This window comes from Engraulis encrasicolus, chromosome 11, assembly GCF_034702125.1.
Source record: "Engraulis encrasicolus isolate BLACKSEA-1 chromosome 11, IST_EnEncr_1.0, whole genome shotgun sequence".
In the NCBI taxonomy this organism is placed as follows: Eukaryota; Metazoa; Chordata; class Actinopteri; order Clupeiformes; family Engraulidae; genus Engraulis; species Engraulis encrasicolus.
The window spans coordinates 18,494,304-18,511,803 of NC_085867.1; the positions used below are offsets into that span (position 1 = coordinate 18,494,304).

Consider the following 17,500-nt stretch of genomic DNA (forward strand, 5'->3'; position numbering starts at 1 on the left):
GTGTGTGTGTGCGTGTGTGTGTGCGTGTGTGTGTGTGTGTGTGTGTGTGTGTGTGTGTGTGTGTGTGTGTGTGTGTGTGTGTGTGTGTGTGTTATAGGATCTGTGAAGGATAAGATCCAGGGCTCCTGGACCCGCCACCAATTGCCTTAGGACAAGAAACCCACACACGCACACTTGCACGCGTGCGCACACACACACACACACACACACACACACACACACACACACACACACACACACACACACACACACACACACACACACACACACACACACACACACACACACACACACATACACACACACGCACACTCGCTGGCAATGTATAATTAGGCAACATTCCTGCCTCTTACCTCCTTTAAAACAGGCCGACCAGATGCGTCCCTGGTCAGATCGCCGGTCTCACTTCACTACCTTTGATGGTTCCATATGACTTCCCTCTCCTCCTCCTCCTCCTCCTCCTTCCCTGCCTCCTTCATCTATTTCCCCTCCTCCCTCCTCCTCCTCCTTCTCCGCCTCCTCCTTTTCTTACCACCCCCCTACCACATTCAGCTACCTTCCCTTTCTTTCTTTTATTTTCCCTTCACCACCTCCTCCTGTCCTCACCCACTCGTGGCGCTCCACTGCCTGCAATGTCTTCCAACGTGGTAGTGACATGGAGGGCTGTGCTGGTGCCGTTGGTAAGATGTGGTGGTGGTGATGGTTAGGGGTGTAGGGGGGTGGGAGAGATGTTGTGGATGGGGACATGCTAGTGGAGGAGGAGAAAACACCCAACACCCACCATATGCTCTCCCAGACCTAGTAGAAGAGCTCATGAAGCTACGCGGAACTACAGTACAGGGGTCCGTATCTCGAAAGCTAACGTCTTTGCTAACGACGGTAGCAACGTCCTTCGTAAGAGCGACTCAAGTCTTTCTCGACAGCGACGGTCTTAAAACGGTCTTACGACGGTTAGCAACGACAAAAATCTAGAAACGGACCCCTGGTCGGACAAGAGCCAGGCAATAAAAAACTCCTTCTAGATTCTACTACGGTTTGAAGAGAGAGAGAGAGAGAGAGAGAGAGAGAGAGAGAGAGAGAGAGAGAGAGAGAGAGAGAGAGAGATAGACAGAGACAGAGACAGAGACAGAGACAGAGACAGAGACAGAGAGAGGTCAGAACAGGAAAATGGCTGAGAGAGAGAGAGAGAGAGAGATAGACAGAGACAGAGACAGAGACAGAGACAGAGACAGAGAGAGGTCAGAACAGGAAAATGGCTGAGAGAGAGAGAGAGAGAGAGACGTTGGGGATGGGGAGATGTTTACTGGTCTGGAGGAGAAGAAAAACTTCACACTCCTCCTCTCCTGCTCCTGGTTTCCACTACAGTCTGCATTTACACTACGTCCCATTAAGCAAGATGGATGTCTGGCATTGGGGAGTGGCCCGCCACGCTCCTCCGCTCCTCCTCAAAGAGGAGACAGGGCCTCCTTCATGTTGGCCCAAGGGGGAGAGGGAAGGGTTGGGGTGTGTGTGTGTGTGTGTGTGTGTGTGTGTGTGTGTGTGTGTGTGTGTGTGTGTGTGTGTGTGTGTGTGTGTGTGTGTGTGTGTGTGTGTGTGTGTGTGTGCGTGTGTGTGTGTGTGTGTGTGTGACCATGTGTGTGGGTGTGTGTGACAGAGAGAGACAGCGAGATAGAAAGAGAGAGAGAGAGAGAGAGAGAGAGAGAGAGAGAGAGAGAGAGAGAGAGAGAGAGAGAGAGAGATGAAAAACGTGTGTGTGTGTTAGTGTGCGTGTAATGCATCTGTGTGTTTGTGTGTATGTGTCCCTGCAATGAGGCGTGGGGTCAAGGTGACTGGTGTTTGGCCCCAGACTCCAACTCACAGGGTCTTGAGACATGGGATGGATGGAGTGACCAGCAACCATTTAACCTCATTTAACCAACTTACTGTTGAATGTGAATGTGATAATGTGATGTCTTGCTTGAAGCAATAAAGAAGCATACTGTCCAAATGTATTGACTGGGGTCTCACTGTGATGCTCATGAGCACAATTAACCATAAACAGGGTCGACAGACCTCCGTCGCATACAAACACTCGAAAAAGCAAAAGCAACATAGTAGAGTCACTGCATGATACTAAAAACACAGCGAGGTCAATGGATAGTGGTAGATTCAGGCTTATACAGGTATGTCACCTTTGCCCTTCCTGCCTCTTGATGCATGGCGAGATGGGTATTTGTCATCTATAGCAGGGTTTCCCAAACTGGGGTGCGTGCACCCCTGGGGGTGCGCGGCCTGGCATAAGGGGGTGCGTGAGCTGGATAGAGCAATGATGGATTTGTGAGTTTTTATCCAGCATTGATGAACATTAAGTCCTTTTTAATTGTATTTAGACTTGTATGCTGGAAGGTTCAATCTGAAGTGTAGTTTAACTCCTAGACTATTGGAAAAGAGGATTCCCCAAAATTAATATGCTTAATGTGCAGTGAATGCACAGTGAATCCATGCTTGCGTGGCCATCAGCACACCAAAATATTCGCTCAGGGGGTGCGCGAATCACATTGATATGTAAAAGGGGGTGCGCAGGAAAAAAAGTTTGGGAACCGCTGATCTATAGCATAAACACGGTGCTTCCAGACTGTCTCGAGCAAGTTCTCAGCAGGCTTCTCCATACATGTAGCCCCACTTGAGGGCTATTAGGCAGGCCCATGTGCTCTCAAGCCCACTCTTCTCTCGCGTTCTCTCCCTCTCTCTTCCTTTCTTACTTTTTATCACTCCATTTATATAGCCCTGCAGTGTGTCTGGCAGGCGGCAGTGAGGCCCTAAAATGAAATATCCATGTTTGGATCCAGAGGAAAGGAAACAGAGCTTGGTGTGGCGGGTTGAGATGGGCTATTCAAACCGCCCCGTGGATTCCTCCAAGGATAGCTGATCTGTCCCGGGAACCCATAACATCTGAAGACAAAGCACTTCTGGGAAGCTTTTTGGAGAATTTTCTATTTAATAATAGTTCAATAATATTTAAACGAGCGGTGCTCGCCGTGATTGTGGTTCTCTCCTCCTTTTGCTTATTCTATCCCTAGGTGGCCTGTGCTGATATAAAAATAGACGGAGCCCCATTCCTCACCCTACATTTGATATAACAATGACGACAAAAAGAAAAATCCCAAATGTAAACCTTGGTCGATATAAAACTTTTTTACAAACGATATATCCTCAGCTGTGTTAGCAATTACGATGGCCTACTCAACACCGCTAATATTTTAGCGAGAATCAGTCTATGTTGCGCAGGAGTTATGGCTAACACTTGCAGATAATGAGCGCGCCTGTTCATCCTTTTCAGGCCAATGGTCTGTCCGGCCCTCCGGCGCTAAAGTCCTAAGACCGAGCTTCGTTCTTTTGGAAGTGCTCTCTCGTCGTGTTCCCTAGGAGAACAAGCCCCAGTGCGGGAACAAAAAGAGTTCACTGACAACAACAAACTGCAGTTTGTTGTTAGTGAAGAGAGTTCAGAGACCTGGTTGAGTGACAGAGGAATGAAATGGCCACTTGGTTCAGCGGAGTTATGGCGATGCGGTTCGCTCGATAAATCTGTGTTCTGTTCCCCGGCCCTGTCCAGACAATCCTGCGATTGTGTGATTGACAGACCGGTGACTTTGACGAGTGAAAATCAGAGCCGGTCGACAGGCAATGTGCTCCGAGCAGGGCCGAGATGCACTAGACGCGGGAGGGGTGGTGGGGGTGTTTGTTGATGGGGGTGGTGATGGTAGTGGTTGTTGGGGAGGCAACGGCGACTCTAAAGCGCGACGCCTCAACTTCCTGCGGCCCTCTTGAGTCTGGTCAAACGGAAACCGCATGGAAAAACATTCCCAACCTTGTTGCACTCTGCATTAGAATTCTCTCAAACAGAAAAGCTATATCGCCACACAAAGACTGCACAAAGTGAACTGGTTTCCTATTGGGGTCTTTCAGTTATATAAATAAGAGGGTTCAGTCGAGTTCAGTTCACAGGAAATTCAAAGAAGATTCACCACCTCTTGCTCAAGACACGACAAATCTGAAACAATAATGCTTTTGCCATTCGGGGTTGTGGGGGGTGGTGGTGGTGCGTCTGTGCCGCCTTCCCCCCCCCTCCTTCTCTACACCCTCCATGTCTGTTAGCAATCATGGGGAGCCACGCCGATAGCTGGGAGACAGTGCTGTTGCTTCCCGGTTCTGGCCATGGCAGAAGTGGTCGTCAGCAGCTAAGTAATGAGGTCAAAGGTTAGGAATACATCTGGTCCTCCAACCCTCCGAGCAGGCCTGGCCTGGGACCAAAAGCACACCCGGGCATTTTTGGTTCAAACTGGCACCTCACGTACACAGCACAAGCCACTTTCATACGATACGCATAGTCTGCTGTCTATATCAAAGATGTACCAATGGGACGGGCCCTATAAAAATGTGGGCTAGTCCCTTAAAAAATAAACAAACAAACAAACAAACAGACAAACAAAAAAACAACAGTACCAGCCCCTGAGGATGGCCGGCCCATTGGGAAAATGCCCTGTATGCCAGACGACCAGTCCAGCCATGCCTCCGCGTTGAACTCGGAGAGCGGACTGAGAGAAGCCATTAACTCAAAGAAGATGTTGGGTGTCACTGGCACAACTGCAGTCCCCTCTGCGGAGACGTGTGCCTGCACATGGGTGTTGATAAAACCTCTTTTTGTCATCTTGTCTTTGTTTTTGTTCTGTTGTTGTTTGGCTGCAGGAAAAAGCTTTGGGAGGTGGTGTTTATTGGAGCTTGGGATTTCAAGGACAAAGATGAACCTGAACCCACACATTTATTCAATCGAAGCGTTTTTTTTTTTTTGAATGAATGAAAATGTTCTCTGATCTTTTGGGCTCGCATAGTTTCATCCAGGGGCCACTGAGATATATCTGGTGGTATAAAGCGAGAGATAAAAATCTCATTGCAACAGAGACGAGCGAGCAGTGGTCAGAGAGCACGCTGACCAACACCTCAGCAACTGCAGCCTGGTTTTGATAACTTGAACCTAGAACAAAACGTTCATTTATTTATTCATTTCATTTCATTTTCTTATTTGAAGGGGTTGAGATCAATCTGGTGCATTTTGGGTCTCTGTAAAATATCCTCACAGTACTGTACATGCTGATGCAACGTCCATAAACAAGCGTTGTGAGAAAGTAGGAAAAGTAGGATAGACACAAACATTGGAGGGGAAACAGAGAAATTATGCAAGGATATCTGCTTTGTGTTAGGATTGGTTGTCTGGAAGCATTATCCCCCCCCCCCATAACAATCCAAACAACCAGTGAGCTAATTCTCACCAAATGGCTGCAGAAACACTTCATCACTCCTGTGCCCATGCTCCCACAGCTCTGGACTACATACAGTATGTAGGTGGGAAGATACAGTCGGTGTTGCTATATACCAGCATATGTGCCGCATGCCATTACCGGTACATGGAGTAGTATGGAGCGTTTTTTTTGTGGAAGCAGGAATTTGGCCTCTATGATCTTTTCTTCAGCTGCTGCAGCTTCAATCAGCTTATTTATTTTTTTCCCTTTTAATCACTGTGACAATTTGTTTTGCTGCTGCAAATCGAAATTAAATTACTCATCCATTTATTTATTCGTTCATCTACTATAAAGCTCTTCCAGAAGCCTTGTGGAATAGAGCTTCAATGAAAGGGCAATGTACCAACACTAGAGATAATTTTGAAATTGTCATGGAAATGTGAAAACATTGGCGAAAACAGAAACAAAAAGTTAGAAATGTGTGGGCGCATATAGGGCTGGGGGACCGCTGCGCACAGTGAGAACATAATCGCTAGCCCTGCATTTCGGGCCAGCTTGCAGAGTAAGACAATGAAAAAAAATACGAGGCGACCAAATAACACTTTGAAATACCCCTAGTAAAACCACAGCAACCTCCCGCTATATATATCCCACTGTCGACATTGCACATCAACAAAAATGCCCTGCACCACCACATTCCCAAGATGCCAAGATGCCTCACAAGCGTGAAAAAAACCTGTGAGGCTTCACGTTATTTATCAAGGAAGGGCGAAAGTCTATGAAGATCGCTGAGGTCAAATGGAATGAAAAGAAACATTGACACTAACCTTTTGTACATCAGCCACTCTCCATAAGTCACTTTTATAGCTAGTGTGTGGTCAGGATTTCCCACGAGGGCCATAAATGGGCACTATAACCACTAAGGGAGTGTGTGAAAGAGAGAGAGCGAGAGAGCGAGAGAGAGAGAGAGAGAGAGAGAGAGAGAGAGAGAGAGAGAGAGAGAGAGAGAGAGAGAGAGAGAGAGAGAGAGAGAGAGAGAGAGAACAGGCACTACAAGAAGAGAGTGCCATCTTACACAGCTGGAACGGGAGCTATACTTATAAATTCACACGTTCCAAACACATGGCCTTTCTGTCGGGTCACATGGTGTCAGTGATGCTCCGATGATCATTATGAACTGCCTGCCGAAAACCATAAGCCAGCCATCACTCTGCCAGTTGTCAAAAAGCCCAGGCAGGAAGTAAAAACAGAAAATTTGTGGTGAAAGAACGAAAATAAAATCCATTCAGAATTATTGTTTTAATTTGCAGACGAATACATAATGCTAATTAGCGCGTCTTTATGTAGCGTAGCACTGCTGGATAAAATAAACGAGAGGCAATAGGGCAATTACGCTGAAGCGAGATGTCATGACTGGCACTCCAAGAAGAGAGAAAATTTACAAGGAGAAGCTTGGATTTCTTTTTAGAAAGAATAGCGTGAGTGATCATAACGGCACTGTGCCGTGTTGTTTCAGAAATAACTGGATTTGTCTACAAATCATACACTTAGCTTTTTAAAGAGTCAGGCTATTGTTGAAAGGAACGTCCTGCCGAGCATCAAACCCAGATGACCCAGCCAAAACAAAAGACGCTCTCGTATACCGATTCTCATCTTCTCCTCTGCTATAGTGTCGGCATGCTGAATGAAGGAACGAATGAATGAATGGGGGCTCGTTTCAAGTGGATGATTGATGAGGCATTTAACACACGCACATCCCGTCCCATCTCGGGAAGAACCATAAAAACAGCAAAAAAGGAACCCGAAATCTTTTCCTCCCATTCTTTTCCTCCCGATGTGTCTGGATTTTGATCCAGAGATTTCCACCCTAGGGCTCCCAGGAGGCCTATACCCCATCTGCCTCTGCTGGCTGTGGGCCTCTGTAGCGGCCCGACCTGGGCCTCTCATCACAGGGATATGGATATCTGGCATGATCCATGTCATTGCCTCCGCATTAGTAGTTGTGCTGTTTTTCTTTCTCCCCCGCCACTGATCTAATCTTACCAATCAGATTCATTACTCTGTCTGTGCACTTGCTGCGTAACCTGCGGTTTATTCTTGTACTTCTCGTGCAGTTTGAACACACACACGCACACACACACGCACACACACACACCCACACACAAACGCATGCATGTGCGCATGCACACACGGATTACACACACACACGCATTACACGCACACACACACACACACACACACACACACACACACACACACACACACACACACACACACACACACACACACACACACACACACACACACACACACACACACACACACACACACACACACACACACACACACACAAAGGCAATTCTCTGGATAATGTCCTGTAGGGCCAGGAGTGGTCTGCATTAAGTGCAGCTATTCCAAATCTGCCCCACTCTTGTCTAACTGATGGCTATTCATTACACTACATTTATACATTAAAGGAAGAACGTGACTGCAATACTGCTGTTGTGATCATGCAGCATCCAAGCCCCTGCTCCCCGGGCAAGACAAACTGGTGCTGTAGTGTTGTGATGTTTGTGAACGAATCGATTCTTTTGAAAGGCTCCTAGAAGTGAACGATCAATGGGAACCGAATCACAGCTGGGGGAGCCACTCCACCGTTCCTTTAATTTTTCATTCGTTTCAAGCATGTGACCTTCACATGTGTACAGTATTTCTGAAAAAACAACATTTTGTTGTTTGTACAAAATGACCTAGAGGTGGAGTTAAAAAATGCTGTTCTTAACATTGAATAAATAATGAATCAAAAACCGTTCAAAAGAGCCCAGTATTTGAACGGCTCTTTGAAAGGAACGAGCCACTATGATCCAGATCCCGTCAAAGAGGGACTGCAGATGGAAATTAGCTATGTAGCTATAATCTGGCACAAGCCATCTTTTTACTTCTGTAATCAATGTGTATTGTGCATGGTCCCTGTTGAACTAAACTAAAACTAAACTAAACTAAAGAGCCAGAAATCCCATGTCTATGGTGCTGGTACCCTGGTGCACTAAGCAGTGCTGAGTAACGAGCTGCTTCGGCTTCAGATGTACGGCTCATGCACATCTCCTGCCATTACGGAGTCCTCCCAGACTGGCTCTCACCCCATTAACCCTATTCAGACTGGGCTTTTTTGGCATTCCTGGGCCTGGGGGGGGGGCTCTTTTGACCCCCCCTCATAACTCATGAACGGAATACAGTATGACTACGAAACTTGGGGGAGATGATCTTCATATGGAGATCTATGAATGACATAATTTTTGTGTAATTATCTGGTATTATGACGTCATTATGACATCATTATCTTATTATGCCCAAAATCTCGCCATAATGGATTTTCCAACTAATTTAGGTAATGCACTTAAATTTTAATGATTTTCTGCTTCAAACCACTTAAATGCTCACAAAGTTGTCTGATGCTAATGGAAATAACAAAAAAATATGAAAATATATGGCGTCATAGATATGGTGAAGTGATTTTTGGTCAGACATACCTGTCAGAAAACCGTTGCCATGGCAACAGCAAAAATGATAAACCTAATCTTTCGGTACCTAACTGTAGCCAACTAAATGTTAGGAAAAGTCACAAAGTTTCGTAGTCATAGCTTAAGTCGTTAAGGAATTATACGACATCAAAGTTGGTGCGGGCACTTTTAGCCCCCCCCCAGTCTGGATAGGGTTAACTCCACCCGCCACCCCCACCTCCACCCCCATCCCCTCGCCTCATCTACACCCCCACCCCCCTGACTCGCCCCCCCACCCCCCTGACTCGCCCCCCCACCCCCCTGACTCGCCCCCGCCCTTGCCATCAGACCCGCTCAGCCTTTTCCCCGGAGCCGGACAGGAGCAATTGATTTTGGCTTTGAAACACCTCCCGCTAACAAGGATCATCTGTATCCATGATGGAGCGCCATTAGATTATGCCCAGCCACTCGGCCTCATCTCGACCCGCACACAAAATGCACTCAACCCTTATAATGCTACACACGCCACAACCCCCCAACCCATCCAACCCCACCTCGCCTCCACCCTTCCTCGAGGTGGGATGGGGATGGGGATGGACAAGGGATCTGCCTGGCAATATGGTGTGGTGTGCTGTGTTGTGCTGTGGTGTGGTGTGTGACCCTGCCTGCCTGCCTGCCTGCGTGCCTGACTGTTTGATGTGGATGCTGGGAGAGGACAAAAGTGATTGGGGTGGGGAGTGGAGAGGAGCGGGGTGGGATGGGCTGCTCCATGATCCGGGCTCCGGGATTTGAACCCCTCTGGCGGCAGGGCAGTGCCCCTCAATCAGAGCTGTCACGCCGCTAATGACGCTCATTAGGCCCCTCTCTCCCTCTCTCCATTTCTCCCCTTCTCTTTATTTCTCTCTATTTCCCTCTCCTCTCCTCTCTCCCTCTCTCCATTTCTCCCCTTCTCTTTATTTCTCTCTATTTCCCTCTCCTCTCCTCTCTCTCTCTCTCTCTCTCCCCTTGCTCTCTGTCTCATTTGCGCTCTCTCTGACTATCTTGTGCTCCCCTATTTCTCTCTCTCTCTCTCTGTGTCTCTCTCTCTCTCTCTCTCTCTCTCTCTCTCTCTCTCTCTCTCTCTCTCTCTCTCTCTCTCTCTCTCTCTCTCTCTCTCTCTCTCTCTCTCTCTCTCTCTCTCTCTCACTCGTGTTAACCATTTTCTACCTCTCTAGTCAGTCCCTCTCCTGGCTCTCCCAGTCCCTCTTTCTCTTCTCTCACTCTGCCAGTCTCTCTCTCTCTCTCTCTCTCTCTCTCTCTCTCTGAAAGCAACATTTCAGTTCCAGCTTCACTTTATCATAATAAAAAGCTTACAAGAGTGGCCCTGGCTCATGTCTTAGTTTCGCTCTTTTAGCGTGCGCCTGTCTCTCTTTAACAAATTGAATTCGATAATAAAAAAATATGAGTCTCCAGTGGCAACAAACAATTTCGAGCTGGAGTAGACGACTAGAGCGCTCTCGCTCGTTACTGTCTTTTTCTCCGCTCTCCTTTCTTTGTGTGTTCGACTCTCACTTCCTCTCGCTATCCTCTCGCTTCTGATATTATTTCTTTATGTTCTTTTTTTCTCATCGTAGTGAAAGGCTGTGTGAGAGAAACAGGGGTGCACAGCACACACCACCATTGGTGCCATGCTCGCTCATTCAGAGATATCTAAGGGGAGACAAGCTTCCGAGAGAGAGAAAGAAAAAAAAACAACAACGTGATACTGAGCAGATGGGTTCTGAAAGGGAATCGAACAATATGGGTGGGATTGTATTTCAAACAGCACATAGGTCTTTTGTGGAGAGAAAGAGGGAGAGAGAGAGAGAGCAAAGGAGAGAAAGAGAGAGAGGAAGGGAGGGAGGGAGGGAGAGGAGAACCTCGTCAGAATGTTCAAACAATACCTCTGATTCAGGAATTGCAACATCAAACCGCCAAGCCACCTTGTCACACTAAATCCATCAAATGCACACAAGTGAGGCCCGTAGAAACACACAGAGAAACACACACACATGTGCACGCACGCACGCACACACATCCACACACACACACACACACACACACACACACACACACACACACACACACGCACGCACGCACACGCGCACACACACACACACACACACACAAACACACAATCACACAATCACACACACACAGAACTGCACTGCACACACTTAAAAGTTCCCTTCTCTTGATGTGACTGACCAGGGTGCTAACACTTATAGCCCAGACACCACTGGCAACCACCACCCCCTCCACCCCCCCACCCCCACCCCTTCACTTCCCGCCAACCCCATACCCCACAGCGCACACCAACCTTGTGCCCAACCCCACCCCACCACCACCCGCCCCACTAAATCTAAGTCATCCGGCTTTGAACAGATATCGCGGGCTCGTTAAAGACCAGACACAGGGACCTAAATTGTCCTTGCGGTTTTGTCCTGGCAGACGTTACATGGCTCTTTTAATTAGCGACGTGCTCTCATCTTCCTCCTCAGGGCCCCCCGGACGCATAAACACTGAGCCCCCGTACGCCACGACATCAAAGCCCAGCACAGCACACACAGCGCACACAGCACACACCGCGTCTGACTCCCTCTGAACGAAGCAGCCCCCCCAAACAGCCAGCAATTTGGAGTAGGCAGGCAAGACTGGCGCTCTCCGGTGAGCGACACACACACACACGCACGCACAACAGAGTACTACACATGCACACAGATTAATGCATGCACACACACACACACACACACACACACACACACACACACACACACACACACACACACACACACACACACACACACACACACACACACACACACACACACACACACACACACACACACACACACACACACACACACACACACCACATCAACTCCCCCACCCGCCTGGTGTAATGACATGGTATTTGGACAGGAGCCGCTGGACAAATTGTGATCCATAAAATGGATGGGGAGGGGTTCCCCAACAGCATGTTAACATGCAACATTACACATGTACGTATGCCGCCCATGGCCTTTGTAAATGTCTGTTTTTTTTTCTTTTGGCAAAGCAAAAGTAGAGTCAAGTGGAATGAAGTGGGGTTCTTATTTTTCAATCTGTTGGCGCACAGTATAGCTTGCAGTCTGGACAAAATAATGATAACATGACATACGTAGTCTTCAAAACCCAAGGGTTTTGTGACAGACTGAGACGGAGGATTGCATTTTTGCTGGTATTCAGCCTGGAGACACATGTGTGTGACATGCAGGGCCGATGCTAAGGTTTTGGAGGCCCTAAAGCTTAACCGGTCTGGAGGCCCCCCTAATAATTAAATAATAATAATAACAATATTGGTAATCTACTAACTATCAAGCTTATGTTTTATAATGTAATTCAATATTTTTTTCATTACTTTTTTTAGTCAACCTCAATTGAAGAGGCCCCAATTCTGGGGGCTAAGTGGTCGGTGCCCCAAGCACTTGTTGGTGCCCTAAACCCTCTGCGTGCTCTGCTCATGCCTTAGCGGCGGCACTGGTGACGTGCATTTTCTCCCAGCAAAGATGCACTGACTGTAAGGCTGTTGCATGTGCTGCTGGTGGTGGAGCAAGCCTGACCTGAGCCCAGTTCACATAGCTCGTTGAATGGACAGTTCTTGGGGAAATGTTTTATTTATTGCCGAAGTTATGAAATTTAAAAAGCGGTTTTGGCCTGGGAGATATATAATGGGAGACTGTGTGTGTGTGAGGCAACAAACATCGCCAGTCCAGACCAGGTAGCCCTCTGAGCTTGCATAGCTCATTAAGAATTGGCACAATTCGACCTCTGGAAGCCATCAGTCCCTGCATTTATATGACTGGACAAACACACGCATAGAGAACCACACAGTACATTCGAGAGTGTTAATTCAACACCGGAAAAGTAAGGTCAACTACAGGAGTGTTGAATTGGACTGTCAGTGTGGTATTAACACTGTGACATTTACTGTAAGGGTGCACACACACGGATGGCCTTGCAAAACGGGTGTACACACACACGCACACACACACACACACACACACACACACACACACACACACACACACACACACACACACACACACACACACACACACACGCACGCGCACGCACACACACACACACACACACACACACACAGTCACATGCGCATAAACACACGCATATAGATATACAAACAGCCAAACAAACACTAACTACAAACACAGACATGTTGACTCATCCACCTACGCATACACTGCACAAGAGCCCCCCCCCACACACACGGGCACGCACACAATTGCAATTGCCAATTCAGTTGAACATTTAACAATTAACATTGTTGTTTATCCATTTGTTAAGCACGTTGAGCTGCATGCCTTGTATGATATTGTGCTATCCAAATACAGTTATTATTATTATTATTATTATTATTATTATTATTATTATTATTATTATTATTATTATTATTATTATTATCATTATTATATATTTGAAAAGTTCTATAAGAAATCGGCCAACCTTGACTTAGTCAGGGTACCTTCTGAGTTTCTGCCTCTTTCACAAAGTGCAACTTGACACAAAATGCTTTCTCCATAATTCATTTTTCAATTCTTATGTCATACAGTGTTAGTCAGGGCTGGGCTGTGACAAACATCGCCAGGCATTGAGAGAGACAATGACGCCTGTGACAAAGTGTTTGGTCATGTAGCCCCATAATGCACAATGTTCCACCCGTGGAACACTGTAATAGACATTGAAAAGTTAACTACCATGGCACAGGGCCATTAGTAATGCCTTACGGCTTGGTCATTGCTGTTGGGCAAACTTATAAAGCTGTGTCTTAATGGGCTAATATGGGCTATTTTGACTGCAACAGCCGCAATGCATTTTATACAGTACTGTTTATCTGACTATTTTGGACAGGCCTGTTGACATGAAGGCTGATGCCATTGAGGGGAAGGCCAGGCCAAAATGAACACTCGATCAGGCAAATGCCCTGTCTGCCCTACGGCCAATCCAGCCACTGTGTCATACTACAAATGTCTATTCTCCAACAGGCTTACTGGTAATGTTCACATTTGGCTAAATCACCACACATTGTTTTCACACGTTACTTGTTTGGTTTCGGATGTTGTTGTAGCTCCGCAAAAAAAGCAACTCTCACAGGCGCCTGCGATTGGGCATCCGATTACTCCGAAAATACTCGGAGACCTGCTGGCTTATCGTTTGCTTGTCGTTAAGCCTGGAAAAATCGGACCCAATCTGTTCCAATCTTTCCTTCTTATTTCCCGCACCTCTTTTCTTCACTTTTTCCCCTTTCCCTCCCTCTTTCTCTTTCTCTCTCTCTCCCTTTTTAAAACCAAAACAACCTTTATTGGATGAGTGCTTGGAGAGCACTACTGCTACCTTGTGGGCACGCTGCTCTTTCGCAGCTGGCCCAGAACCTGTCTGCCCGGCCTGTCTGACCATGAGAAACAAATGACTAAAGAACAGAAGGAATCCAGAGTCTTCTGGAGAGATTGTTCATTCACCGCCATACGCTTTCTCTCTCTTCTTCCTCCTCTCCTCTGCCTCACCCTCTCCCTCTGCCTCGCTCTCTCTCTTTTTTTCTCTTTCTCCTTTCCCATTTGGTCTGTCTCTCTCTCTCTCTAACTCTCTCCCTCTCTCCCTCTCTCTCTCTCTCTCTCCGTCTCTCTCACTCCAAATCCCCCTCCCTCCCTAAAAGACATTCCAGGGCCCAAGCCACACTTAAAATGTTTAAAGTGGATGCAGCCGGCATGTGCATTCCCCCCTCTGATACTTGCGGTGCATCAGGCGGGAACATTATTGCCAGTACGGCCTGTGCCTTCGGGTCACTGTGGGAGCTAATGACAACCGCATTATATTCACATGTGGTGAGGCGCTGGCAAGGACCCCAAATAGGCTTTTTTTTGGAAGGGTGGGGGCTGGGATGGGGTGGGGTTGGGGAGCGGGGGTTACAACTGGTGCAGTAGTAAGTAGATGGAGCCTGCTGAATAGGGGTGACGGTATAGTAGAAGAACGGTGGAGTAGTGTGGAGTTTGGGCTGCTTTTTCCCATACCTCTGAAGGAAAACTAGCATAAGAACATGATAAGGGGCTATAACTGGTGCAGAAGCAGATGTAGCTTGTTGAATAGGGGTGACTGGAGTACTGTAGTAGTAGTGTGGAGTTGGCCTGCCTTTGTATACCTCCATGTTTGTTTGTACGTTGTTAGGTTTGCTCCAAAGTATGACACTCGCAAAGAAAAAAGGAGAAAAAAAAGAAAAAATAGGGTGAACCACTTTCGTTTCACATCTGGGAACACAGACAGCAAGACATGGTGGGCAAACTGGCATGAGAAGATGGCGAAGAGGCGAAGAGGGTCGAGGGGAGAGCTCTTTGAACAGCAGGCCTGCATGGGATGCCTTTTGCTCCCATCCATTCCTCGCCTGCCTGGCTGGCTGTCACCACTCTCTGGCCGAGACTAATTTGTAATTTGCAAACAATTTGTTGTAATTATTAAGCAGTCTGTTTAATTTGCGGAAGCCCATTCCCGTGAATTCGCAAGGAGAGAAAGAGAGCAAGAGGAATTGGAGAGAGAGAGAGAGAGAGAGAGCGAGACAGAGACAGAGAGAGAGAGAGAGAGAGAAAAGAGGCTAATTGAAATACCTACAGCCATGTTTCACTGAACCCCTGTGTCTGAGTCTGCCTGTCTGAAATGCTTTGGCCTGTGCACATGGGCTCCATATGTCAAAAGGCTTTTTTATTAGGGCAATGTGTGTCTGCCCAACACACACTCATGGAAAAGGCGCACGAGAAGGAGGGTGGTGGTGGGGGAGCGGGGGGCGGTGGACAATACAGTGTGGTAGCCAGGTGCTCCTTGGCGCTGAGCAAGACAGAAAGTGTGTGTGCGTGTGTGTGTGTGTGTGTGTGTGTGCGTGTGTGTGTGTGCATGCGTACGTGCATGTGTACGTGCGTGTGTGCCTGTGTGTGTGCGTGAATGTGCGTGTGTGCATGCATGCGTGCATGCGTGAGTGTGGTGGTGGGGAGGGGGGGTGTTGGTGAACAGTTTCAAAGAAGAAGAGGGGGGAGAAAAAGGTGTGCGGCACCCAGGGAAGTGTTGAGTTTAAAAATTGAATGACAGTGTAAGGAGAAGGGAAGCTATCCGTTACATGTTGTGTGGGACTACAGCAAGCAAGAACGTGTGTGTGTGTGTGTGTGTGTGTGTGTGTGTGTGTGTGTGTGTGTGTGTGTGTGTGTGTGTGTGTGTGTGTGTGTGTGTGTGTGTGTGTGTGTGTGTGTGTGTGTGTGTGTGTGTGTGCGCGTGCGTGTGCCTGTGCCTGTGCGTGTGTGTGCGTATGTGTGTCTGAGTGCGCATGTGTGTATCTGAGTGTGTGTTTATATGGTTATGTGTGTGTGTGTGTGAATGTTTAAATGACACACTCTCTTGACACAAACCAAGAATTCTCTCCCTGACGTTGGTTGACATCTCTGAAGGCTGAAGTGATAATGGTTTAAAGTAAGCATAGCAATCCCCCAATGATAACAATAACCAGGGCATTTCGAATCATTTGAAAGTCATAAAAAAGCATAAAAAAGCAAGACTCTTCGCTTTCCTTTTTTCGGTTTTGTTTGAAAGAAACACTGCTCCTCTGGTAATATTTAATTGGTTCCAGCAGATATGCTACGAATGAGAACTCTGCTCTGCTCTGCTCTGTACTGTGCTGTGCTGTGTTGTGTTGTGCTCAGAGACATTCAGCACTAACATGCAGCTGCATTCAGCTGTCCAATGGGCCCTGTGCTGCGCTGCACTCACACACACACACACACACACACACACACACACACACACACACACACACACACACACACACACACACACACACACACACACACACACACACACACACATACACATACACATACACACACACACACACACACACACACACACACACACACACACACACACACACACACACACACACACACACACACACACACGCAAAAGACACACACACACACACACACACACACACACACACACACACACACACACACACACACACACACACACACACACACACACACACACACACACACACACACACACACACACACACACACACACACACACACACAGACACACACACAAACACACACACACACACACACACACACGGAAAACATCTCCAAACACTCTCGCCTGGTACCCACTGTAATACCAGGTAAGGTTCTTATTATCTGTGGATGTTTGGGAGCCAACAAGAAAGAAGGGAAGGGAAAAGAAAAAGAAGAAGAAGAAGAAAAAGGGAGGGAAGGAAAGAATCAAAGGCAACGGGAGGGAAATCAGTGCCCATTTTAGTGGGGAAAAAAATAGTTTTTCCTGCCTCGATAGGACCCACGTGTGCGAGTGGGTGAAAGTACACCACAATCAGCTATGATACATGTACAAGTATATTAGAGCAGAAAAGGCAGCGATGGATAGAAACAAAAGTAGGGGGCACATTCGGAGCAAAAGAGAGAGAGAGAGAGAGAGAGAGAGAGAGAGAGAGAGAGAGAGAGAGAGAGAGAGAGAGAGAGAGAGAGAGAGAGAGAGAGAGAGAGAGAAAGTGGGGCAACACAAAAAGCCAAACAACTTTTTTTCGGTGTTCTACTCACTGAACGGATCCTTGTCGTTCTTGGTGCCGTTGACTTTCCCGTTTTTATCAATCCTGAGAAA

General features: G+C 47.3%; 1 protein-coding gene across 1 annotated transcript in view; it reads right to left on the minus strand.

Annotated features, from left to right (window-relative positions):
* The window catches only part of fgf10a (fibroblast growth factor 10a), a 35,150-nt gene that overhangs the window by 17,035 nt on the left and 615 nt on the right, over positions 1-17,500 (minus strand). Inside the window, exon 1 of the mRNA XM_063211234.1 lies at positions 17,440-17,500. This exon is cut by the window's right edge and continues 615 nt beyond it. Coding sequence (XP_063067304.1) covers positions 17,440-17,500 — 61 coding nt within the window. The remainder of the gene's footprint in view (positions 1-17,439) is intronic.